Below are 25,765 nucleotides of genomic sequence, written 5' to 3' on the forward strand. Positions count from 1 at the left end.
TAAAAGAAACTGTACCAAAGTTCAGAATTTATAGCATAAACTGCACTCCTGCGGGAGGTGTGTCCTCCTCCTGAGGAGATCTAGTTTACAGATGGCTAACAATCCCATTTGGTGCCCCTTCAGGTCACGAGAACCTGACCAACCAAATTTGGGACTTTTATGATTCTCTATCTCATGACTCAGTGAGGATTCTGAAATTTGTAAACAACTGTGTGTGTATTAAATCATAATGGATGTACTCTGTAGCCAGTCTCTGCCTGGTATGACTTTGTAACGTTTGCAACTGTTGATACTTTTTAAATATAGAATTTAATCATATTCTGTGTTGTATTCTTTAATTGATGCTTGAAGTTGAAACCTGCCTGGCACAAAAAAATTGTTATTATTGATTCATTTTAATTTTTCAGAAATTGTTATTTCCAGTAGATTAGAATGAGTCTGGTATTGCCGCAAAATAATAATGTCAGGATATAAAGGAAGTTTTAAAGGTGATTGGAGCTTGGGGCACATTCACCAGGGCTCCCTGATTTATGTCTATCACCTTACTTAGCAAGTTGCATGATCATGACTAAAGTAACTATTTTTATGATCTAAACAAAGGTCTAAACAAAGTATTAGTTTTACCCGACAACCTCTGACTAGCTCAGACTGACAATTTTGTGTCCATAATAAGATATGGCCGACGTATGATATCGGGTCCCCAATGGACGAATAACTACGATTACGAGAATTTATAAATAATAACATATCTAAATTATGATCAACAGACAATTGTAATTATTTACTAAATTAATTCATTTAGAGTCATATTGGAACATTCACAGTTCAAAGATATACATTTAAACTAATAAATTGAATGGTTCTTTTAGAAGCGTTAAGGAAGGACAGAACACATAATCCCTTCACCACACCATTTCAAGTCATTTCATTTAGGTTTCGTAAAGGTAGAAAAGTTAACCCATTTTTATCAGTTTATTTTGACTTTACAATAAACATCGAAGTGTCAGCTTTCAAATGAGAACTTTCAAATGAAAAGCATTCATGAACTGTTCTGTCTCTCTTTCTCTTACTAAATCTGTACTGTAACATCAACTCTGAGCTAATACTTAAAATCAATCACAAGATACAGATGCAGAGATGAAAAACTTAACAGCTAACAGTGATGTTGAATAAAATAAAGATCCTTCATTGAATAATCTTATTTGTGTTCTTAATGATTGTCAGATAAACTTCTGACTAGAAGCAGATTTAGGTGTTATTGTACCAAACACAGGGTACATTTACTGTTTTACAACATTCTCATGACGTTAATAAAAACCTTGAGATGGAAACCATTGGAGACTCAAATCAGCATTAAAGGACAATACAGCACCAACATAAGATTTAAATATCAAGAAACGTAATGTAGTATAGAATAACTAGATTGAATAAAATAACTGCAATATAAAAAGAATAATAAAAATAAGTGATAAAATGATTAAAAAATGAGTAATATAACTAACGATAAATGAAATAATGTAATAAAACGCAAATGTATGTTTCCGCTCAGATCTATCATATTTATTTATTGGGCAGACACTTTTATCCATAGTAACTTACATTGCATTTAAAGGGGTCATAGCGTGAAGATTTTTTCCATGTTTAAGTGCTATAATTGGGTCCCCAGTGCTTCTATTAACCTAGAAAATGTAATAAAGATCAACCCGGTAACTTTGGGTAAGCCATTTTCTGCAAGCATGTGAAAAATTAGGTCGTTCAGATTTTGCCTGTTTTGTGAGGTAAGTAGCAAAGTGAATTACCCCACTGAGCAAAGCGTCTTAAAAAGACGTCATTTCGACGTCCCATGAGGAGCCAGAATGAAAGTTTTTATGACGTCTTTTTATGACCTGTTCTGAACATCCAAGATTGATGTCAAGGGGACCTCCACACAAAGTAAAACTATTTAAAATGTGGCCTATTTAGACATTATATGTGTATATATATAATCTTTATATATGAATAAATGTTAAAAAAATTTGCTTATAGATAATTCCCAAATATACCAGTTCCACCTTAACTGTCTGCATCTGCAATCTTGCTCTCTCTCTCTCTCTCTTGTGCTCTCTCTATTTCTTACTCTCTCTCTCTCTCTCTCTCTCTCTCTCTCTCTCTCTATCGTTCAATAATTGAAGTGAAGTGAACAATGTCATCACCATTACAAAGTTGTTTTAACAAAGCATTGTTTTGAAGTAGGACCATACTGACTAAACAAACCAAATTCACTCTATTTTTTGTCATTTCTACATGCTCTTTTGAGAATTTACAAGATTCTGATGTTTTATTGAACATGTTTTGTCACCATCATGGTGATCAGTGTTTCCTTTAGTTGGGTAGTTTGACTCTTTGTTTTTATATTGTAGTGTGTGTGCTTTATGATGGGTTTTTTTAAAAACACATTATTATTGCACCAAGTGTTGGTTACCAATGCAACTTACTTGTGGCTTCACATTAATTACATTGATGGTCAGAAGTGATGATATAATATAACATAACTGAACTAACAACACAGCTAAGGCATCATAAATTTAGTTTAGAAGTAAACCTCTATCTCAGTTTTGTTTGGAGCTGCAATGAACATACTTCGGTGCATACTGCTGCCTACTATAACTGAAAATGAAACCTCGTGGCTGTAATCAAAAATCTAAAGTCTAGACTTTTTGACACAGATGCAGACATCAAGAATCAGCCCATGAATCACAACGATGGTGAGTTTTCTAAATGTTGCAATGCATTGCACCAGCGTATTATAAAACTCATGAGTCCAGAGAGTGTCACCACCGTTGTGATTCATGGGCCGATTCCCGATGTCTGCACATGCGACAACGAAATCCGGACTTCTAATTGTATATAAGTGCTTCCCAGTGGTGGTATGAACCTAAATAATAAGTTGGATGTGACACCTCAAATCAACTGAGAAATTGAGACAATACTACATGGTTTACAAAATGAATTTACAGACTTTACATATGTGGTATTACTCTTGGTAAACTTTGAATGAAGTTGTAAGACCCACATGTGAGTTTTGTTTATAATAAATTTTCTTTCCAGCAAATAACATGCTTTAGCAAACACTCTTACAAAGATCAAACACTACTATAAAGTCAAAGAGTCAAACTAGCCAACTAAAGGAATCACTGATCGTCATTATGGTGACGAAACATTTTCAATAAAACGTCAGCATATACATCTCTGTTAATTAGAGAGAGAGAGAGAGAGAGAGAGAGAGAGAGAGAGAGAGAGAGAGATTTTGATTTTTACAACACTTTATTAACAATTTCTAGGGTTACAGCACTACATTACCATAATTCAATTTAAAATCACATGATGCGCATTCTTACTCCAGAAAAGTAAAAAACAATTCATTATCAACAACAGAGAGAGAGAGAGAGAGAGAGAGAGAGAGAGAGAGAGAGAGAGAGAGAGAGAGAGAGAGAGAGAGAGAGAGAGAGAGAGAGAGAGAGAGAGAGAGCATTTAAGGTGGAACTTTATCTATGAGCAGTGCTATGTTTTTGAACACTCATTCATATATAAAGATTACATTATTTTATCAGCTTAACAAATTTTTTCTACAAAAATACAAGTGATGTTTATGTTTTTTGACTCAGAACTCATAGACCACATTTGTATAAAATGTTTTTGTATTGATTTTCCGAACCCCTTTTGGATGTCTACCTGACGTCTAAGAGGGGTCATAGTCAGACGTCCAGATACTGTACCAGATCTGCACGTTGTATAGACATACAGATAAGGGCCTGGACCAACCGACCTAATATAGACATGATCTGCACGTCGGGGAGACGTCTCATGTTTGGTGGGACAATAATACTGCCCCCTTTATCTGCACTATTCAACGACAACATTGCCATTTAGTGCAGAGAAAAAGAGACAAACAACCTTCATCATTGTGATCAGCGTTTGCATTTCATCACCGCTCATTTGCATTTTAAACAAATTAAAGCAATAGGCCCCGCAAAGCAGTGGGTTACCAGTGCATTTTATAACAGCTAAGGGGCATTGTTAGGCAAGATGCACTGTAACCCCACTGCTTTGCGGGGCCTATTGCTTTTAACGTTTCCTTCATATGCATAGCAGGATTTTATAAAATAAAACACAAATAAGTTGTAATTATATTAGTACAAATATTACTCTTCCACCAAACAAAGAAGTTCCTCAGAATCTAGTGTGGCTGCAACAGAGCGCAGTTCCCAATCAACACAGACGCAGCAAAGACACAATGAAAATATGATTTAAGACTGTGGTGTTTATTTTATAAATCATCTAATTTATACATTAACATTTATATCGTGCAACTGTTTAAGTGATGATCAAATATGATTGGAAGCATGCTTAACTCTTTCCCCGTCAGCGTTTTTTAGTTTAATGCCTTCCAGGACAATTATCTTCTTTAAATAAACATAAAATATATCAAATGAAAGAACAGACCCTCTGCTTTCAAAAAAAAAGTTTTATCCTACCTTCATTTGTTCTCTTATCACCTCTCAATTTTTCAGCTAAAAGCTGAGATAATTACATTTTTGTGAAGAACTTTTGTTAGAGATCAGATTCAGAACTTACGCAGAATTTTTAGTGTTAAGTGAATGTGTCAGTGTTCAAGTTGGGCAAGATCGCCACCTAGTGGATAAAAGCAGAGATATGAATTTGAGGTTGAAACTCCTCAGGGAACTTTTCTCTTTATTGACGAGATGACTCAACATTTATCTGGATGTCGCCATTAATTTTGCAATTGTAGAAAAAATAAAAATATGATTAAAGACTGTTGTGTTTATTTTCATAAATCAGTATGTAGCAACAATGGCGCAATGATACTTATGTAATGCGGACTGAACCGTGGGGTTACCGGGGTATTTTATCACGGCTTTAACCAATCAGAATGAAGAACCAGAACGGGCTGTTTTATAACAGCAATTTTTTAACATGCTATATTAAATTAGCTGTGGAGTATTTTGAGCTAAAACTTTACATACACACTCTGGGGACACCAAAGATTTATTATACATCTTAAATGTAAAATCTCATAATATGACCCCTTTAAGGTCTAGGGGTGAGGCGCGGCATAAACTAATGCGAAGTTAATTGTAACATGGCAACTTTACATATTTATACAGGGTAGAACAATCTGTGCTTTTGGTCTTTTTCCTCTTACTGTTAAAGTTTCTATGTTTTGTCAGTGACTCCTGTCACTTTCGGTGTAATTGTACGTTAACGGTATGTCCCACAAACAAACCTTAAGTCTTCATTTGTAGTAGAGATGTGTGTGTTCATTGTGTAAAAAAATTATTAATCCAACTTAAATATTTTTTGAATGATAGAGCCAAAGCCAAACAGCAACAGTTTGTGCACCACTCTGTGTTTTTAGGAAATCAAAGCCAAATCCTTTGATCTCTTAACACAAAGGCTTCAATAAAAGAATCATCATACATCACTGGCTTCACTCCAACACTAAACCACATGACAACTCAATGTGATGTTGACCTCTAAAGCATTCTGGGTTTGACTCCCAAACATTGAGACACTATGATGATTTCAGTGTAGTTTGTTCTTCAGTATGTTTCTTCTGATGTTTCCGAAAACTTCCAGAATAAGCAAATTTCTCTCCACAGATCGAGCAGACGTAAGGTTTTTCACCTGTATGAGTTTTCTGGTGATTCACTAAATGTTCACGTTGATTAAAACTCCTCCCACAAACACCACATTGATAAGGTTTCTCTCCAGTGTGAAGTCTCTCGTGGACTTTTAAGGAACCTGATCGAGTAAACGTCTTTCCACACTGAGAGCATTTGTAAGGTTTTTCACCGATATGAGTTTTGTGGTGTGACATTAAAATGTAGTTGTGACTGAAACTCTTCCCACAAACATTACAGTGATGAGGTTTCTCTCCAGTGTGAGTTACCTCATGGACTATCAGCTGATATTTATTTCTAAAACCTTTATCACACTGTGAACATTGATAAGGGTTTTCTTCAGAGTGAATTTTCTGGTGTAATTTTAAGGAACATGAATACCTAAAGGTTTTTCCACATTCACTGCACTGATACGGTCTCTCATTGGTGTGTATAAACACATGTTTGTTCAAATCAGGTTTGTGGCTGAATCTCTTCTCACAGTGAGGACACTCGTATGGTTTCTCTTCTGTGTGAATTCTCTGATGAACATCAAGACTGTGTTTGGTTCTGAAATATTTGCCACATTCAGTACAGTGAAAAGGCTTTTTATCACTGTGTGTCTTCATGTGTCTGTTTATATTAGATGTTGTTGTAAAAAAATTCTTCCCACACTGCTGACAGTGAAACTGCCTCTTCTCGTGCCGCTGCTTCCTCTCTCTGTGCTCTTCTGAATGAAGTTTCTTCTCTTGTAAGGTAGTAAAGCTGATCTCAGATCTGGTGCAGGTGAAGAGTTTCTGTTCTGTGTGTTGTCTCTCTAAATGTCTCTGTGAGCTCAATGTCTCTCCACCGGTGATGCAGGAAAGAGTCGAGGACGTTATTTCTTCATCCACACATAAATCACTCTTCACATCTGAAAGAAACATGAAATAATTAAATTCTCTTTTAACTTTTATTTACACAAAAAAGGATGACTTGAGATTCTGTTTATTTTTCTACATATTCATACAGAGACAAAAGACAGTCAGTCCTGTTATTATACAGGTAGCTGCCTGTGTTATAACATATCAAATACTTAAGGTTGCAAAGGGTGGACAGTTTCCGATAAATTTCAGATACGTTCCATGAGAACTTTATCTGGGGAATTTTAAGAATATTCCAAATTGGAAGAATTTACAAAAAATATTTGGAAATTTAGGAAAATGTATATAACTCTATCATAAACAGTGTTAGGGAAAGTTACTTTTAAAAAGTAATGCATAAGAATATTAAGTTACTCCCAAAAAAGTAACTAATTGCGTTACTTAGGTACTTTGTTACTCATGGAAAGTAATGCTTAAATTACTTTTAAGTTACTTTTTTTTACTTGGCTGAGGCTTGAGCTCTTTCAGGCTTTGCCGGTGTTTTTTATGACAGAAAAGTTCTGCACTTGAGAAATTGCATATTTTCGTCGCAAAAATCTCTGGCCTGCCATCTCCGTTTCTGATTTAAACTGTTTCCACTCAGCCGCGACACATAGAGTGCGCAATTCTACGTTAATATATGTAAGACATGATTGACGACGGGCCGTTCAATTATAAGAACTCAAATATTAATGTGTACATTTATAAAGTAATGCGTTACTTTACTCGTTACTTCAGAAAAATATTATTACGTAATGCAAGTTACTTGTAATGCATTACCGCCAACATTGATTATATACAACATTTAGTTTGGTCAAAGGCAGACATGCATACAAGGTAATTTGAAATTTCCTGATACTTTTGCTTATCAAGCTGTGGATTTGTGTGATTTCATTCTAATATGAATGATTTCTGAAGGATTTTTGATCAAATAAATGCAGGCTTGATGAGCATAAGATACTCTTTTAAAAAACATTAAACATAGTAATGTCATGTGTCGAAAGTTTAACTTTTGGGTGGTACAGTAATTTTGTATGATAACTGAAAACAGAATGCAGAAGAAAGAGCATCACAGCTCGGCTACTGCTAGCTTTATGATAGCTAGCCTCATATATTTAAAATGAAATAGTGCTTAGTATTAGTATTTAGATATCTGATTTATTGGCATCAAGAAATTTTCTGTGCATGTTATGGAAGAATGCAAGTACATGCAGGCGGTGTGGCCTCAATGACCCCGAGAAATGTGCAATATAGAAATGAATCTGAAATTGCATTAAATCTTGTTGTTTTGAAAAAATAAATTTAAGTTTGAAAAATACATTTAAGTTTCCTGGTATAGGCAACTCTCCAATTTTTTTCAAATTCAGTTTATTCTCAATAATTCCCATATATTCCTGTGAATTCCCACGGAAAGTTTCCAGCCTTGACAATTCCCGGAATTTTGCAACCCTACAAATAGGGTATAAAACATTTTGGAATCCAGCATTTTTTGTTTTCATAATTTCTGTTAATATTTTATTAGAATAAATATAAACTAATGATTAAAAACAAAATATTAAATTATATGCACGAATATTTACTAAGTGAGTAATCCACTATTTGTCAGTCATCCTGCCTGCCAGTGAAAACCAAGCTAAAGTCTAAGATATTGAACATCAAAGTTTATTTCACCTGACCTGAAGATATCAATGTTACATTTTCACATGTTGGTTTTACATGTTGGTTTATTTCATGTAGAAAACAGAAAATTAGGTGGGTTTACAGGCAGAATCACATTTAGAGAGAGGGACAGTTTTATTTGTACAAAGACTTCACAATCCTTGTTGCATTATATGGCGACACTTCTTCTGAAATAAGAAAAACATGTGTGTGTCCTTTTATAAAGACTACATGTCTGTTGCTCAATAAGTATTAAAGATATCTTAAACAAACTCCTTTTGATTTTAGTCCTTACATTTTTTGGTCTATTGGTTAGTGGCTTAAAAAACACCTTTAATAAAACTCACGTGATAGTTAAAAATGGTACAAAAAATACTACAATGTTTGAGGAAACATACCTGACGAAATAGAATCCTCATTGTGATCTTCCTCTGCTATAGGTTCCGTTTTTATCTCCGTTGGTTCGGTTTTTATTTCCGTTGGTTGGGTTTTTATTTCTGTAGGTTCAGTTTTTATTTCTGTAGGTTCAGTTTTTATTTCTGTAGGTTCAGTTTTTACTTCTGTAGGTTCAGTTATCATTTCTGTAGGTTCAGTTTTGATCTTCATCATGATGTTTGTGCAGTCGATGGGTTTGTCTGAACATACAGGATACACAAACACATCACACGCGAGCTCTTTTCTTCTTCTTCGTCGGTTTTATTGGCGGTTGGCAAACCAACTTAAAGGTGCATTACCGCCACCTACTGGACTGGAGTGTGAGCAGCAGATTAAAAAAAACTAAAAAAAAAACCTTATAGTTTGTCAATTAATCCAGTAGTTTTAAGTAATGTTATTACGCAGTCTACACACTTATAAGTTGATTTCCCCAATAAATACTCCATTGTCATGCACGCGATCTCTTTCTTTCTTTCTTTAGTGAGTTTATGGGCAGAGTAAAGAGCTGCAGAGCGCCTCCTGCTGTACTGGAGAGAGAAGACACTCAACACTTCATTCATCTCATTCATTACACAAGAGGTTCATGTTTCTTCATGGTGTGGTAGTAACAAAAATATAAATAAAAATGAAGGATTCTAGGCGTCCAGTCTTTTTCGGTGCTTATTGATGACGTTTTGTCATATGTAATTTAGGTATAATTATCTGACTCCACAAGATAAAATTAATACAAATCAGGTTGATCATTACTTTTAACGATTACAGAATTTGGGTGGATGTTTGTTTATTCTGATTTCGCCCTACTAAGTTGGGATTACATCCCTTCATTCGGCTACACGTGTCGCTTTGGACTCAAACAGCGGCCATTTAGTAATATTTAATAATCATGCGGGCCCACGATCACAATCGAACCAGGCTTGGCCGCTGCTAGAGTTTGGACCATATGCTCAGAAGGTCGCCCTATTCTTGCTCATCTCTGAACATATTTTATTAGTCTCCTTAGAGGTGCAACTTAATTATTACATAGTTATTTCTATCCAGAATAAATCCAAACACAATTTAATAGCCAGGTAGGAAGATTATAATTCAAAGTCAATTCACAATTCAATTTAAACAGGAAGAAACAAATGAGAATATTGCATATTTCCTGCATCACCGCTGGTGGAGAGACATTGAGCTCACAGAGCCATTTAGAAAGAAAACACACAGAACAGAAACCCTTCACCTGCGGGGGATGTAAGATCAGCTTTACTACCTTACAAGAAAAGAAACTTCAATTGGATTAAAAGCCTTCATGTAAACACCTTAATCAATCAAAAAAAAATATGCGGGTTAAAGATGAAAGGATTTTTTTAAATTAGTAATTGGGTTTGTGAACAGTCATTGGGATGCTTTTGGGCTCGTTTTAAATGTCCATTGGGATGGTTTTGATAAGCAAATTTGGCAACCCTGAGTGTGTGCTTGCGCAGATGTTTGGTTCGGTTTGGAATGTACATGTAAACAAACATTTTAACCGCAATGTGAATGTAAACTGCATTGTCTTACCTTCAATCCGATTAAATTTGGCCAGTGTGAGAAGACGTAACTTAAAAACCCATCAGAGTCTTCATACTTTTTGCATGCCGAAAAAGTTTGAGAACCACTTCTATAGAGGTCAACATCACATTGAGTTTTAATGTGATTTTGTGATTTCTGATGATATTTCTGTTTTCTTTTATTAAGCCTTTGTGTTAAAAGATCAAAGTTTTAGGCGTGCGCGTGTGTGCGAGTGTGTGTGTGTGAGATGGAAAGTTTGTTCCAATTTTATTTATGCTCCAGGACCAGACCTTGGTTTATATGTAGACATTTTCAGATATATAATGGATTTACTTTTATTTTTTTGACAAACAAAATGAACAAAAGTTTTTTTTTCATTTTCCCATTCATTTTCAATGTGAGTCATTTTGACCCCAAACACCTTAAACGGTAATTTCTTTACACACCTTTAGAACAACCAAATCAAGCCTGTTTTTTGTGCATGTTTAGATAGATTATTTGGGAAAAGTCACAGAGTTTCGTGCCCCTGATATGAAGGTATCACATTTAAAAAATGAAGGAAAAGTCCAGTGGGGTCCCAGCTAGAAATAAAAAGTTCTAAGAACGTTCCCTGAAAGTTCCCGAATGTTCCCAAAAACATTCTGCCAACGTTAAAAGCGGATAGTTTTTTTTTAAGTTCTAGGAACGTTTCTGTTGTCTGAACGTTAGAGTAATGTTACATTTTACCATTTTTAAACGTTATGACAATGTCATGTTTCAATGTTCACACAATGTTCAAAACAACAGCTGTTATTATATTAGACTTGTTTAATTGTTATGTAAATGATAGAGAATGATTGCATTTTATTATTTTATAAAACATTATTTCTGAATGTTCAGTAAATATATTGCTGAAGAAAACTCAATTCACTTACTAGGTTTAGATGTTGATGTTTCATTTTAAGTCACCCTTATTGTGATTCGTGTTTGTTTTAGTTGGTCTATTGACACTTGACTTTTTGCCTACTAGTTTTTTCCTGGTTGTGTTAACTTTGTGGTAATGCACCACATTTGTCATGAAAAGTTACTAGTGTATTTCTGTGGCCGTTGGTACATAATGGTAAAGATCATCACCTAATTCATTTACTAATCAAAAGTTTATTTTCTGCCAATATTGTATATTAGATCCAACTTTTTCACAGCAGTTTGTCATTAAGGAGTTTTAGAAACTTTGGACAAAAATATCCGCTGTATAGTTGGGATGCACAAACATCAAGAATCAGACTATGAATCTCAACCATGGTGACAATTAAAATTGTTAAAAAAATCCTTATTTATCCATGCCGCAGTGCATGCTGGGAGTCCTGAATGAGGTTTGTAATTTGTTAATACCCAGCATGCATTGCAGCATGAAGTTTTTCATTTAATTGTCACCATGATTGAGATTCATAGTCTGATTCTTGATGTTTGTGCATCCCAGTTATACAGCAGATATTTTTTGTCCAAAGTTTCTAAAACTCCTTAATGACAAAATGCTGTGAAAGAGCTGGATCTCATTTACATTTTTGACAGAAATTAAAGTTTGGATTAGTAAATGAATTAGGTGATGATCTTTACCATTATGTACCAACAATCACAGAATAACACTATTAACTTGGCATGTTCATAACAAATGTGGTGCATTAACACAAAGTTAACACAACCAGGAAAAAACTAGCAAGCAAAAAGTCAAGTGTCAAGAGACCAACTGAAGCAAACGCTAATCACAATAAGGGTGACTTAAAATGAAACAAACATCGGCATCTGGACCTGGTGAGTGAGTTGAGTTTTCTACAGCAATGTATTTACTGCATACAGAAATAATGTTTTATAAAATAGTGGAATGCAATGTTTCTCTATCCTTTGCATAGCAATTGAACAAGTCAATGTAGTAGACAGTTGTTGTTTTGGACATTGTTTGAACATTAAAACATGACATTGTCATAACGTTTAAAATGGTAAAATGTAACATTACTCTAACGTTCAGACAACAGAAACGTTCCTAGAACTTAAAAAAAACTAGCCGCTTTTAACGTTGGCAGAATGTTTTTGGGAACATTCGGGAACTTTCAGGGAACGTTCTTAGAACTTTTTATTTCTAGCTGGGGTACCCTAGGACCCCAAACACTGATTAAGGGTAAATAAAGGTTTATCTGTCTTTTAAAAGATGATATTTTAAAAAGATTAAATAATACATATGTATAAAGTATGTATTAAATGATGCAGTGTCTGTTTGTGTTTGCAGTTGAAACTTTTAGTGTATTTTATAAGAGTCATTCAAAGGTTTGTTCCTCTTTCATTCACACCATCAGTTAAATTTAAACTCTTCACACATTAAATGTGACACTTGCTGTTTTATAAACATGAAAGAAGATCAGAGTAAAAATGCTTTTTTAAAAAGTTTTTCAGCACTGCTAAACATCTGTATGATCTTTACCAAACTACAGTAAAGAAACACTTTTAAACAGTAAAGAATTATGTATTATACAGTTTTGATCTTCTGTATATGAATCAGTCGAGTCTTGTGTGTCGACTGACAGTGGTGTAGTCGGTTAAAATCTCCTCTTTACTGAAGGTGTCTGTAACATCACTGACTGAATCTTCATACTTGTAGAAACTGACAGCAGCGTACAGCAGATCATCAGAGGGGATTGTGGGTAATTATGCAGTAGAGTAAAGTGGAGCTAAATGAGGATCTGAGAGCGAATGATGTCTACTGTCTGCACAGAACGACTGAAAATAAACACAGAAACATACAGAGACAAACTATTAAAAACAAACTTCAGAAACTCTTGTGTGTATAACAGCAAAAACACAGTTACTCACCAATCTGTTTTCATCTCTCTGTGTGTCGTCTGATCTTGAGCTGTTTCCTATTTAACACAAAACAAGCCAGATGAAGAAGAAATAACTTAAATTAATTTAACTTTATTTATTAAGTTACGGCAACTAGTCAAGATAAAAAATAACAAGTTGAAATTAATTCTAAATTCAAGTTGATTACAATTAAAATTTCAAATGTGTGTGTATGTGTGTGTGTGTGTGTGTGTGTGTGTGTGTGTGTGTGTGTGTGTGTGTGTGTGTGTGTGTGTGTGTGTGTGTGTGTGTGTGTGTGTGTGTGTGTGTGTGTGTGTGTGTGTATGGATTACCAGGGGCCCGTACCATGAAAATGGTTAAACAAACTCAGGGTTACAGGATTAGTTTCAGGTTGACAAAACCAAGCCAATGTTCAGGCCTTGTTGGTACAAGCTATTTTCATGGTACCCAAAACCCAGGATTTGCACAAACTAATCCTAAACAAAGCTGGCTAACCAACTAAACCGACTTCATGGTATAGGCCCCTGGTGTCTTCTTATGATAAAATTTACAAACAATCAGAGTGATTCCTCCAATCAGCAGCAGAATCAAACAAACACACACAATAATGATCATGGAGAAAGCTAGAAAACATACACAAAAATGCATGCTTACAGAAAAAAAACTCATTTGTAAATACTAAACAATAATACAAAATCTTTCAAATCAATCTCCCGACTACAAACCATCTTCTCTCTCCACCTCTCTGTCGTTGTCTCTCTTCAGTGCTTTAAAAGAATGATAAATAAAAACATTAGTAGAAATAGGTTTTGTAGACATGATGATGATTCAACCCTGATGAATTCGTACAGCTGAGCTTTCTCTTTTCTCTGTCATTTATAATTGATGTAAACAGCCACTATCTTCTATCAACTTCTATTGACTCATAAAACATGAAAAATATATTTAGACATTTAATAAAATGATAATATCTCCGATTACATCATGCTGTAGTTAGACGATTTCTCTAATTATAAAAAAGTAAATTAAATTGAATTCTCTTAGAAAGAAAAGTACATATAGATGAATGTATTAGAACAGCATGTGTTTACTTACTGATCAGATTGAGTTGAACTTTAGTGGTCAGAGAGATGAAAGTTAAATCTCTCTCAGTGGTTTCTGCTCCACACCAGTAAACTCCAGCATCTCTCACTGTCACATTACTGATGGTCACAGTAAAAACACTTTTAGGAGATAAATCATTCAGTTTAACTTTAGGGGCTCTATCTTACACCCGGCGCAATGCAGCGCAATGCGCGACGCAAGTGTCTTTCGCTAGTTTCCACCCTAATCTTCACGTTTAGCGCCGCGTTGTTTAAATAGCAAATGCATTTGCGCCCCCTTTTGCGCCCATGGGCGTTCTGGTCTGAAAATGAGGTGTGTTCAGGCGCATTGTTGGCGCGTTGCTATTTTGAGGCAACTAAAATAGACTACGCCATTGACCAACAAAAACCTGGTCTAAAGTCTAAAGTCAATGGCGCAATGTGTTTTATGTTATTTAAAGAGCGCATTAGTAAAATGCGCCTATAAACGGGAGGATAACGCGGGTTTGCTTATGACAAAGTACATGAATGCCCAGCAGCACAAAAATGCTTTTAAATATGAAAGATTAAAGGATTGAATGTAAAATATCATTATTGAGTCTCTTGGACATAATTGAGGACTTATTATGAGACGTTAAGGCGCAAAGAGCAGCTTCACCTGCAGCCTGGTAAGTAAATAAAAGCTTTGCTTTAAACAAATGCATCTGTTTTTAAATGTTTTTTTAATGCTACCTCACGGATTTATTGTATATGATGTACCTGTGGATATGGTGAGATGAAAAACATTTTAAGTAATGCTTAAAAAAAACTCTTTGCTAAAAAAACGCTGTCCAAAGTGCTGAAACGTGCGGAGAGCCGTTTGTAAATTCTTTATCTCCTGTTTGTTACAAATAAAGTATTTTTAGAGTACAAACCTTATCTTAGATACTTGTAAATTATGTTTTGATGATATTGGATAACCATACATTTAAAGCAATTACAAGCCTGCTTTTTACTTCCATGACTAAAAGAAAACGGGTTTTAAAGGTTTTAATAAAAAAAAAAATAACAATTTCAATACAAGTGAAAAACAACACAATTATTTAACATTATTCTTAAACTGGTGATCTTCTTCCTCCGCTTAGTTTTTCAATTTACAAAGTCCGTCATCTAAATAGGGATTAGACATAGCGCCAGCGCAACTTGCTTTTAAAGGGGATGAGAGCTGAGTCTCTCATTGGTTTACTGCACGTTACGCCCAAAATACTCCCATTACAATAGGACCTACCCTTTTCGACCATGCGTTCGGCGCAAAACCCATTTTTCCCGTCGTTAAATTAGCAAAAGTGGATTCGGACACGCCCATTTAGACGTTGCGTTGTGCGCTTTAGACAATGCGCTTAGATCGTTAAAATAGGGCCCTAGATGTGTTGATGTTTTGACAGATGTGATTTTCATCCTCTTTGCAGAAGAGTTTTGGACTGACTTGATGTTCCTCTGGGATCTGACAGCTAATATTGACTTCATCACCAACATAAACAGATTTATTCACCCACCAGTGTGTCAGCGCTGGAAACCAAATTACAAACACATTAAAATCTTGTTTAAATTTATATGAATGAAATAAATGATGTCAAGTTCCTCACCCTGTTTAATGTCCATCTGTATTTCAGTGAAGCTCTCAGTATATTGAGATACATTCACTCCACACCTGTATGTACCAGAATCTCCAGCATTCAGATCTTTAAAATACACCATCAAGACTCCTGCTGTGGTGTCATCATACAGAGAAACATCTCCATTCTTCATCCATTGATCCTGAATTGATGGAGATTTCCTCTCAGAACATCCATCTGATTCTTTACACAGATATTTTGGGTTATTTTTGTATTGAGGGTGATGACACTTGAAGATGATTTGACCCGCTGAGTATCCGTTCACTTTGACCACACCCACTTGACCTGTCAATCACAAATATCACATCTTCATTTCATCTGAATGAATCAAATATTACAGCAGTAAACACAGACAGACTGTGTGAATTGACATGAGATGTTATTGAGAGCTTGTTCTACTCACCCATAATGTTGAGATGAACAGCAGTAATAATGGAATAAGTGTAGGAGTCTCTGCGAAGCCAAACTCCACATAAATAAACTCCTGCATCTTCTGATCTCACATCAGTTATTGTCACACTGAAGAGGTTTTTATTTCTGTCATCAGAAATACTGAATCTCTCTTTCTTCCTCCATGTGCTGAAGATCATCACAATGGAGACTTTGTCTTTCTTGAATATGACCTTGTCATTAGTCTTATAATCTTGTGAATATTGACATCTGAAGTCTGCATATTCTCTATTATTCACCATCACTGTCTGTGACGCTGCACAACATGAATCTGTCAATCACATATGTAGACATTTATTTCACCATAATTTTGACATGATTAGCAGATACTTCACTGATGTTTAAGATAACTCACCTTCTCTCACTCTCAGAGTCATATCAGTGTACCATTGGTCATCAACGCCAATCCGGTAACTTACAGAATCCTCTGTATTCAGATCTTTGATGTAGATCATCAGTTTTCCATCATTGTTAAATACAGAGTGAATCTTCCTTCATTAATCCACTTATCGTGTTTCTTATAGTTTATTATGTTTCTTTGTGGGTTTTGTTTAGTCATATATTTAAAACAGTCGCTACACCAAGGTGTCCATGAATTAACAAGAACACTTCCTCCAGAATATCCAATCACATCGAAGCATCTTACTGCACCTGTCAATCAGATTCATACTGTAAGAAAGCTAATTTGTCCTTTCATTTGTCTGTACAGTTATATAAATGAGTCAGATGAAATAAGTGTATGATGTGTAAGGGATCTCAGGTTTCGGAAGGAGAACAAAACTGCAATCGTTCCAGGGTTTCGGACAAAATATGTCTGAGAGCGTTGCTAGAGTACGAATATATTGTATTGCAATATGGAGCGTTTAAGTATTAACACTAAATTAAAACTAAACAACAGATTTGTAAATGAAAAGGTTTAATAACAGTACTGACTTAAAGTTACAATTGAAATGGTTACACTATATATGAATGAAATTTGTAAAAAATACAAACAATTGACTGTTTCCAATGTATGTGAGATTTTACCTGATAAGCTAGAAAACAGAAAAAGAAAGAAAGTTTAGAAGAAAGAGAACTGGAACCTAGGACTAATGGCCTGAACCCCAGTGAAGAAGAAAAGGAAAGGGAAAAGGCCAATGCAAAAGCCATGAGCTCATAAAAATAATGACCTTTATCCTCTATCTCTTGACCATGTGACCAAGCCTAAATTGATACATTCAAATTGACCAATCAGAAGATCACCTTTAACCCCCACTGTACTTGACCAAACCCAACATAATACATTCAAACTGACCAATCAGAAGATCACCTTTAACCCCCACTGTATTGGATAAACAGCTGTGAAAATAGTCTTTGATCACTATGAGCACAGAGGTTTGTGACAAGGTGTGACCAAGTATTAAATTCCTATATTTTTAATCTTACAGATGACATTAGTAAGCAGATGACATGATGAGTGCTGCAGGACAGAAAGAGAAAAGTTGTGACCTGAGATGATGAAGAAAGTGAAGATGAGGAGGATCTTCATTGTGAGTTGAGGATGTTGATCTTCTTGATGTTGAATGTTCTCTGTGTGTCTCTACACATCTGACTGCTCTTCAGTTTCTTCCTCTTTATTCATCTCTTATCAGTTTCAATCATCTTTACTGGCCCCGCCCACTATCAGCAGTGACTGAACGCTGCATTCATCACAGTCAAACAGCGCCTCTAGTGGACAGCACTCTTACTGCACTACACTCAACTTAATGCTGTTTAATCTGCATGTGTGTAGTTTATTATTCAGCTCTTTCTAAAGTTTTCTGTAGTTAAACTGACACTTTAGTCAATGTGTGATGTACAATAAACCACTTAAAATCATGGGGAAAGGTATAGGCCACTATAATAGTTAATATCAGAACATGCCGTGGTGGTTTCCCGGACAGGGATTAGTTTAAGACAGGACTAGGCCTTAGTTTAATTAGGAAATATAACTAGTTTTAACAAACATGCCTTGCTAAAAACATTACTTGTGTGCATTTTGAGGCAAAACAAGCTCTTACTCAGCTAACAGAAAAAAGTTCTAAGAACATTCCCTGAAAGTTCCCAAAGATCCCAAAAGCGTTCTGTCAACGTTAAAAGTGTCCAGGGGCCTCATTTATCAACATTGCGTAGAAAATGTTCTATATTTGTACCTACGAATGAAATTTAGAATGTGCCTAAGTACAAAAAAATTGGGATTTATCAAACGTGCGCACGTGGTTCGTACGCACATCAGTAAGTAATCCTTGATGATAAATCCCACTTGTTCTTAAGCACCATGCTCGTGCACGTTCATAGTCATTTGCATTCCGAAACGCCTCGAATAAACCATATATGGTGACAACACCTCCCGTTATATGTCACGTGGTTGTGCTTTTTCACTCATCGCAATAATGACAAAGAGAGCGTAAAAGAGGAATTTTACAGACACAGAAATTGAGTTACTGGTGGATGAGGTTAAATCCTAATAACACATCCTGTTTGGTTTACTTAGTGCGGGAGGAATGACTAACAAAAAACAAATCTACATGGGAACATGTTACCAGTGAGTTTAATTCCGTTGAATATGAGGAGAGAACACTTCCAGAAATAAAAAAGTGGTTGACATTAAATTATCAGCAAAAAAACGCGTCACAGCACACCGACGTGAAACGAGTGCAACTGGAGGAGGACAGACAACTTTCCACCTTGGACAGCAGCATATAACCAGCATCATTGGCGCGATTTTTTAAAACGCGCTACCGGCGGAATGGATTATTTGCCAAGTCTTCCAATAACGCAAGATAAGCCATTGCACTGTGTCAAGCATTTGTCGGAGACTTCATTTATACAAGTCACATGTAGAGCTTTCACAGTTACAGATACATATCACAAATAAATCATTATAATTATTTGCTGTTACCATACTGACATTAATCATTTTTAACACCTGTGGATAAAAAATAGACACTTCTTTACTCACTGGAACAGGGTCCTATATGTAGTATCGCTATTCTACCACTAGATGCTCTGCGTACGCATACTCAGAGGTGTGCGTATATTTACACACATTTCTACGTATAAGTGCAATTTGATAAATTCCACACTTTGCGTAAAACTGTTCCTACGCACACTTTACGCACACTTCTGTGCGTACGCACGTTTGATAAATGAGGCCCCAGGTTTTCTTTAAGTTCTAAGAACGTTTTTGTGTTGTCTGAACGTTAGAGGAATGTTACATTTTACCATTTTTAAACGTTATGACAATGTCATGTTTTAATGTTCACACAATGTTTAAAACAACAACTGTTTATTATATTGACTTGTTTGACTGTTATGTAAATGATAGAGAAACATTGCATTTTATTATTTTAGAAAACATTATTTCTGAATGTTCAGTAAATATATTGCTGTAGAAAACACAATTCACTTACTAGGTTTAGATGTTGATGTTTGTTTCATTTTAAGTCACCATTATTGTGATTAGTGTTTGTTTTAGTTGGACTCTTGACACTTGACTTTTTGCTGCTAGTTTTTTCCCTGGTTGTGTTAACTTTGTGTTAATGCACCACATTTGTTATGAACATGCTAAGTTAATGGTGTAATTCTGGTTGGTACATAATGGTAAAGATCATCACCTAATTAATTTTCTAATCAAATGCTTATTTTTTGTCAGTAATGTATTTGAGATCCAGCACTTTCACAGCATTACTTTTTTCTGTTGGCTGGGTACCTATGCATCTCTGCCATGAACTAGAAAAACTAGAAAACTTTTGAACAGAAAAAGGTGTCAAAACCACCTGTTTGTCATTGATGTTTTTTAGATTTTCTTGATGAGAAATCTGTCTACAAAATCAACTTCACATTTAGTTATGTTCAAAACAATAGCAGTGTACTAATAAAAGTTAATAAACTGCAAAAATGTTATATAGTTTTTCTTATTTCAAATGTATTGAAAAAGCATTACAGGTGCAATTCCAAATCAAAGCAAAACAAAATTTATCAAGTCTGTCTTGTTCTTTTAAGGGAAGCAAAGAAAACTAATATTAAGCTGTTTAAAAAAATAGCAGTGTCAACATTTTTTTGTAGACACTTAAAACTGAAGAAATTTCTTAAGATTTAACTTCACTTTAAACTATTGAATTACTAATATTTAGTTGCATAACCATTGTTGTTGATAATCTGTGTCAAATCAAGTCAACATACTTTTGGCATGCACCTAGAAACAGATATTTCAGCCACAGTTGTCAATTTTTAGGTTTTGCTTTAGAAACTTCATTTTTAATGTACCCCACAAGTTTTCAATGGGGTAAAGATCAGAGGATTAAGTTGGCCGCTTTATAACCTCAATCCTTTTTGTCTGGAACCAATATTTCCCCTCTTGCTTGTGTGTTTGGGGTTGTTGTTCTGTTGTAACACCAATTTTATGGGCATTTCCTCTTCTGCAAAGTGCAACATAATCTCTTCAACTATTCTGATATATTCAAACTGATCCTTCTTCCATTGTATACAATAAATAGACCCAATATGGTAGTATGTAAAACATCCCAATACCATGATTTTTGCACCACCATGTTTAACTGTCTTTACAGGTTCTGTTGATAACCACTAGACCTGATCAGAACAATTTTACTCTCATCTGGCCACAAAATGTCACGTCATTTATCTTTGGGCCAGTTGATGTGAATCTGCTCATGCCTTTTTTTAACAATTCTGCTTTACAGGGGCTTCTTGCAAACAGCTTAGCTTCAATCAGACGTCTTCTGACTGTCACAGTACTTACACATTATTTTAGATAATCTTTGATCTTTCTAGAGGTGATGAAAGGCTGAATCTTTGCCACCCAGACTATTCTTCCATCTGTATTAACTGTAGTTGCTTGTTTTCTTCCATGTGCTTTGGGTTTTGTTGCTGTTTTAAAGCATCTGAGCTCATTTTAATTGAGCAACCCAAGCTTTGCTGAATTACTTTATATGTTCTCCCCTCTCAAATCAACTTTTAAATCAAATTGTGTTGTTCCTCTGAGCGATGATGGAATGGTCCAATTCAGCAACAGATATATTTTATACCAATGGGCGAAACATTTGCTTCCCCTCTTTCTTAATAAATGACTTGGAGCTTGTTTGTTCACAGAATCAACAAATTTTCTAATTAAACTTTGCACTGCTTTTATTTTGATCACACCACTTGTAATAAATGAGTCCATAACTCGTATCATTACCAATGGGTTTATTGTTTTTCTAGTAAATCATTTGCAATGCAAAAATATTACTACTACTAATAATAGTGGTTTATCAGGTTACTGATGTTTTTTAACACAACTGTACATCACACACATATATGTGTTGCCCTATACTATTCGATTTTTCATATATTGATACAATAAGCAGTTAGTGAATGGTTTATAAATGACTGTAAAGATGTTCAAAATTGTTTATATATCATTACAACAGACACAATAGTTGTGTGTTAAGCTCTGTGTATTGCAAGAAACATGAGAGCTTGTGTGCTATTAAACATTTGAATAAATGTAGCATCTGAAAGGATTGTGGGTAATTGAAGTATTATCTTCTGTGTCTTTATCCCTAAGAATATAAAGAGAAAATACAGCTTTAGAGATCTTCTATTTAAAAAAAACATTTAGGTCGGAAAGTATTTTTTCAATAAAATCATTATTGATAAAACAAACACATGAATTGTACTAACCTTATTATTTGTTTGCCTATCACAACATTTTTTGACTGTCAAAAAATAATCAATGCAATTTCACAGTTGTGCTCATCATATCACATATTAATGTATATTGTATTATTCACTGTTATATGTAAAGTTTTGATATTAGACATTTATATTTATAAATGCAGCAGAAAAATTACACAAAAATAAAAACTGTGTGTTTTAGCTGTGGTAACATTTTGTCTAAAGCAAAGGCATGAGGCTTTACCAGAATCCTGAAATTTATTACAGAGAATCATCAACAGCACCAGCAGCGCAGCAACAACCAGCAACACAGCCAAAACTGTGATGTATGGAAAGCCTGAAATAACCAGACATTTAAAATTATAGCAAAAAAAGTAACACAGAATAATTACCAAATCTCAAAGTTACATACTATTTTGCTTTAAAAAGTAAGATGCTGTAGAAAAATACATTGCAAAATTCCATGAGTAATAATAATTATTATTAACTAATATTTTTTTTGAGAAAGTAGCTTACAGCAATATAACATGCATTTACATGATATAATGAAACCAGATTTATTAAACAGATGCTGTTGTTGATGTACAGTATTAAACAGTAAATAAAACATAGATGCTATGCTGCATGTTGCTTTATTTCAAAGAGGTATCTGTGAATTGATGAGCTGCATGATGTTTTTAATTATTGCACGTCAAGAGTTTGAGATGTGTTTGCAGAGTAATTTTAATCTTTCTCCAAATAGCTTTTATAGCTTAAGTTCACACTACTATAAACTTGAATTGTTCGAGTCAGCTTCAGTTGTTTTATTAGTTAATCTGATCTCTGTGAACAGACAGAACTAAATGTTAAATTTCAAACAACAGTACGAGTGTACCTGATCTTGTTACAGGAGGTTCTGATGTTACCGGCCCTAAATAATCTGGAATTGGTCCGAAACGATGTGGTCCTGGTCTGAAGCGATCTGGTACCGGTTTATCTAATGGGTGTAATGGTGGCATGAATGTTGGAAATGATGGCAGTGACTCTTTAGGTTTAGCTCTTTCTAAAACGAAGAAAGCAGAGGGATGGTGAGATTTGGGAGTTTTCTCACACTTCTTATGTTAAACATTTCAAAGCTGCTGATGTCTCACACGTTATTAACACATTGGGTTGGATTCCTCCGAAACAAAACCACAAATTGCTGCTTCCCAGAAAGCTAAAACTTTCTTACAGTCTTTTAAATAAGAGAAAAACACTGTGTAATATTGTAAATCATATTTCATGAAAATCTTGCGTAGTGCAAACTATTACACTGTTGTTATGTTAAATATTTAAGAATGTAAATCAATAATGCATAAATAAATATACTGTAATACTAACTGAAGTGTTTGTCTCAAATTGTTTTATGTTGCAATGGACTACTTTTTATGCAAAGCTCACAGATAATCTACATATGAGGTAAAACAAAAAACTTCAATGTTTCACATTTATCCATTTACTTGTTAAGCATACATTTAAGAGCATCTGCGTTACTCACCTTTTGTAACAGTCAGCCTCACTTCTGTGTAAGAATCCTCAAAGATAAAATGATGAACTCCACACTGATATATTCCTGAATCGTATGTATACAAATTAGTGATGGTAACAATAAAGACTGATGCTTCTGTGTCATCATACAGAGAGAATCTTCCATCCTGACTCCATCTCCCTTTAATATCAGTCCTGATACAATCAATACACTGCCCAGACCACATAGAAGGCTTCGGACCTTTACAAAAATACTTTTGATTTGTTGTGTATTTTTGGTCATATTCACATGTGATGGTGACTTTGCCCCCTGGATGTCCCATCACACTAAGGCTCAGAGCACCTGACAGCAGAAAATATTGAATAAGAGAGATTTATTTTTAAAATGTTAATAACACACAAAGTCTATTGAAAGATCTTAAAATAAAGATGTTTGATGAGTATTTGACTGTTGGATGAGAAGATGAACAGATTCTTACCAGGAATCATCAGCAGTGTGAAAGTCAAGATGATCTTCATCCTTCTCTTGTATTCAATCATCTTCTATGTTATTTGTAGATTTTGTTCTTCTTTATCTTTCTTAAAAACCTTCTGTAGCTTTTAATAAGCATCTGTGTGTTTCTGGCAGGTATAACTGCTAAATGTGACAAGCACACTTAGTTCCTCTGTGAGGGAGAGAAATATGGAAGTGAAATTTCACATGAGCTGTAATTGCACACTTAGCACTCACACATACAACACAGTGTAGATACATTCACATAAAGCATTACTCACCAAACCCTTATTAGACATAATTTACATTTATTAATAATAGGGCACATAAAATTCTCATCTTTGAGCTCTTTTGTCTACGACCACTAAAACTAATGGTAGTGTTGTGGTTTTCTTTTTTGGGTTCTTTAAGAATAAAATACTCAAGCCGTAGGTTTCATTTTCAAAAGATAGACTTTTATTAACCAGACAAAATCTTTTCACTGTACCACAGTATTTAAGCCTGTCTTCGCACGCAATCCTATTCCCAAGGGTTTGTAACATGAAGAAACATATGGTTCATATCATATAGAAAAACATGGTGATCTCATTCGCGGGACTGTAGGTCTTTTGTTCCTACCCCTGCAATGCATGCTGGTAATTTTCCATATAGAAAAACATAAAAACATAATTGTAAAGTAACTGGTTATATCCATATAGAAAAACATAAAACCAATAAAAACAAAATGGTAAATATAAACATAATGGTAAAGTATTTGATACCCATATTCGGATTAAAACAAACTTCTTCAGTAGTCGTACTGCGAGGGACACAGATGTACAGTTTGGACTGGTTTTTTAATGTTTATTATGGAATCCAGTAAGACTGGCATAATTTGTGCAGTTACCCAGCTAGAAATAAAAAGTTCTAAGAACGTTCCCTGAAAGTTCCCGAATGTTCCCAAAAACATTCTGCCAACGTTAAAAGCGGCTAGTTTTTTTTAAGTTCTAGGAACGTTTCTGTTGTCTGAACGTTAGAGTAATGTTACATTTTACCATTTTTAAACGTTATGACAATGTCATGTTTTAATGTTCACACAATGTTTAAAACAACAGCTGTTTACTATATTGACTTGTTTGATTGTTATGTAAATGATAGAGAAACATTGCATTTTATTATTTTATAAAACATTATTTCTGAATGTTCGGTAAATATATTGCTGTAGAAAACTCAATTCACTTACTAGGTTTAGATGTTGATGTTTCATTTTAAGTCACCCTTATTGTGATTCGTGTTTGTTTTAGTTGGTCTCTTGACACTTGACTTTTTGCTTGCTAGTTTTTTCCTGGTTGTGTTAACTTTGTGTTAATGCCAACATTTTCATGACATGGGCCGTTTAAAGTTCATACACTTATTTATTTATGATCTATTTATAATTTGATTTATGAATTAATTTATATATGTTAGCGGCTGTTTGTATTTGTGGTGGTGAAGCCTATTCTAAATTCTAAAATCTAGGCCTGTTTTTACTCCCAGTCGGTCACAATTTTTCCAAAGACCAGTTGGATGCTTCTCTAATGATGTGTGCTATTAACTTTGTTGTATTTTTAAATCTGGTCATATATTATACCAAACATTGTATAATATTGTATACACAGACGCCCATTGTATATCCACTCAGTGTCTTAAGTTCTTTTTAAATAAAATCCCACTGAATTTGTCATTCTTTAATAATTATTTTCTATACAATGCGCTACATTTATGACACCAAAAGCTTGATGTTTTAGTCTTCATTTTTTAGAACTTGTTTGACTATTTGTGCAAATCTTACATCGCTTTCGCAGAGATACTGTAATCCCTGACACCGATGTGACAACCC

At 34.7% G+C, this 25,765-nt stretch overlaps 3 protein-coding genes across 3 annotated transcripts in view; 1 reads left to right on the plus strand and 2 right to left on the minus strand.

The window, feature by feature from the left end:
• LOC141349198 (uncharacterized) overlaps window positions 1-25,765 on the plus strand; it is a 38,425-nt gene that overhangs the window by 6,792 nt on the left and 5,868 nt on the right. The window lies entirely within an intron of this gene.
• Window positions 3,417-8,900, minus strand: LOC129445361 (uncharacterized). The gene is made up of 2 exons (XM_055206572.2): window positions 8,620-8,900; window positions 3,417-6,573 (listed from the first exon to the last, which is right to left on the minus strand). The coding sequence occupies exons 1-2, from the start codon at window positions 8,828-8,830 to the stop codon at window positions 5,573-5,575; spliced, it is 1,212 nt and encodes a 403-aa protein (XP_055062547.2). The 5' UTR covers window positions 8,831-8,900; the 3' UTR covers window positions 3,417-5,572.
• Window positions 12,317-24,030, minus strand: LOC129445383 (uncharacterized). The gene is given in 9 exon segments (XM_073860011.1): window positions 12,317-12,940; window positions 13,034-13,080; window positions 16,165-16,482; window positions 21,790-21,793; window positions 21,915-21,949; window positions 22,153-22,245; window positions 22,783-22,950; window positions 23,425-23,757; window positions 23,894-24,030. Coding segments are annotated over 9 exon segments (1,281 nt in total). The 5' UTR covers window positions 23,955-24,030; the 3' UTR covers window positions 12,317-12,718.

Source organism: Misgurnus anguillicaudatus, chromosome 3 (genome assembly GCF_027580225.2).
Source record: "Misgurnus anguillicaudatus chromosome 3, ASM2758022v2, whole genome shotgun sequence".
Taxonomy (NCBI): domain Eukaryota; kingdom Metazoa; phylum Chordata; class Actinopteri; order Cypriniformes; family Cobitidae; genus Misgurnus; species Misgurnus anguillicaudatus.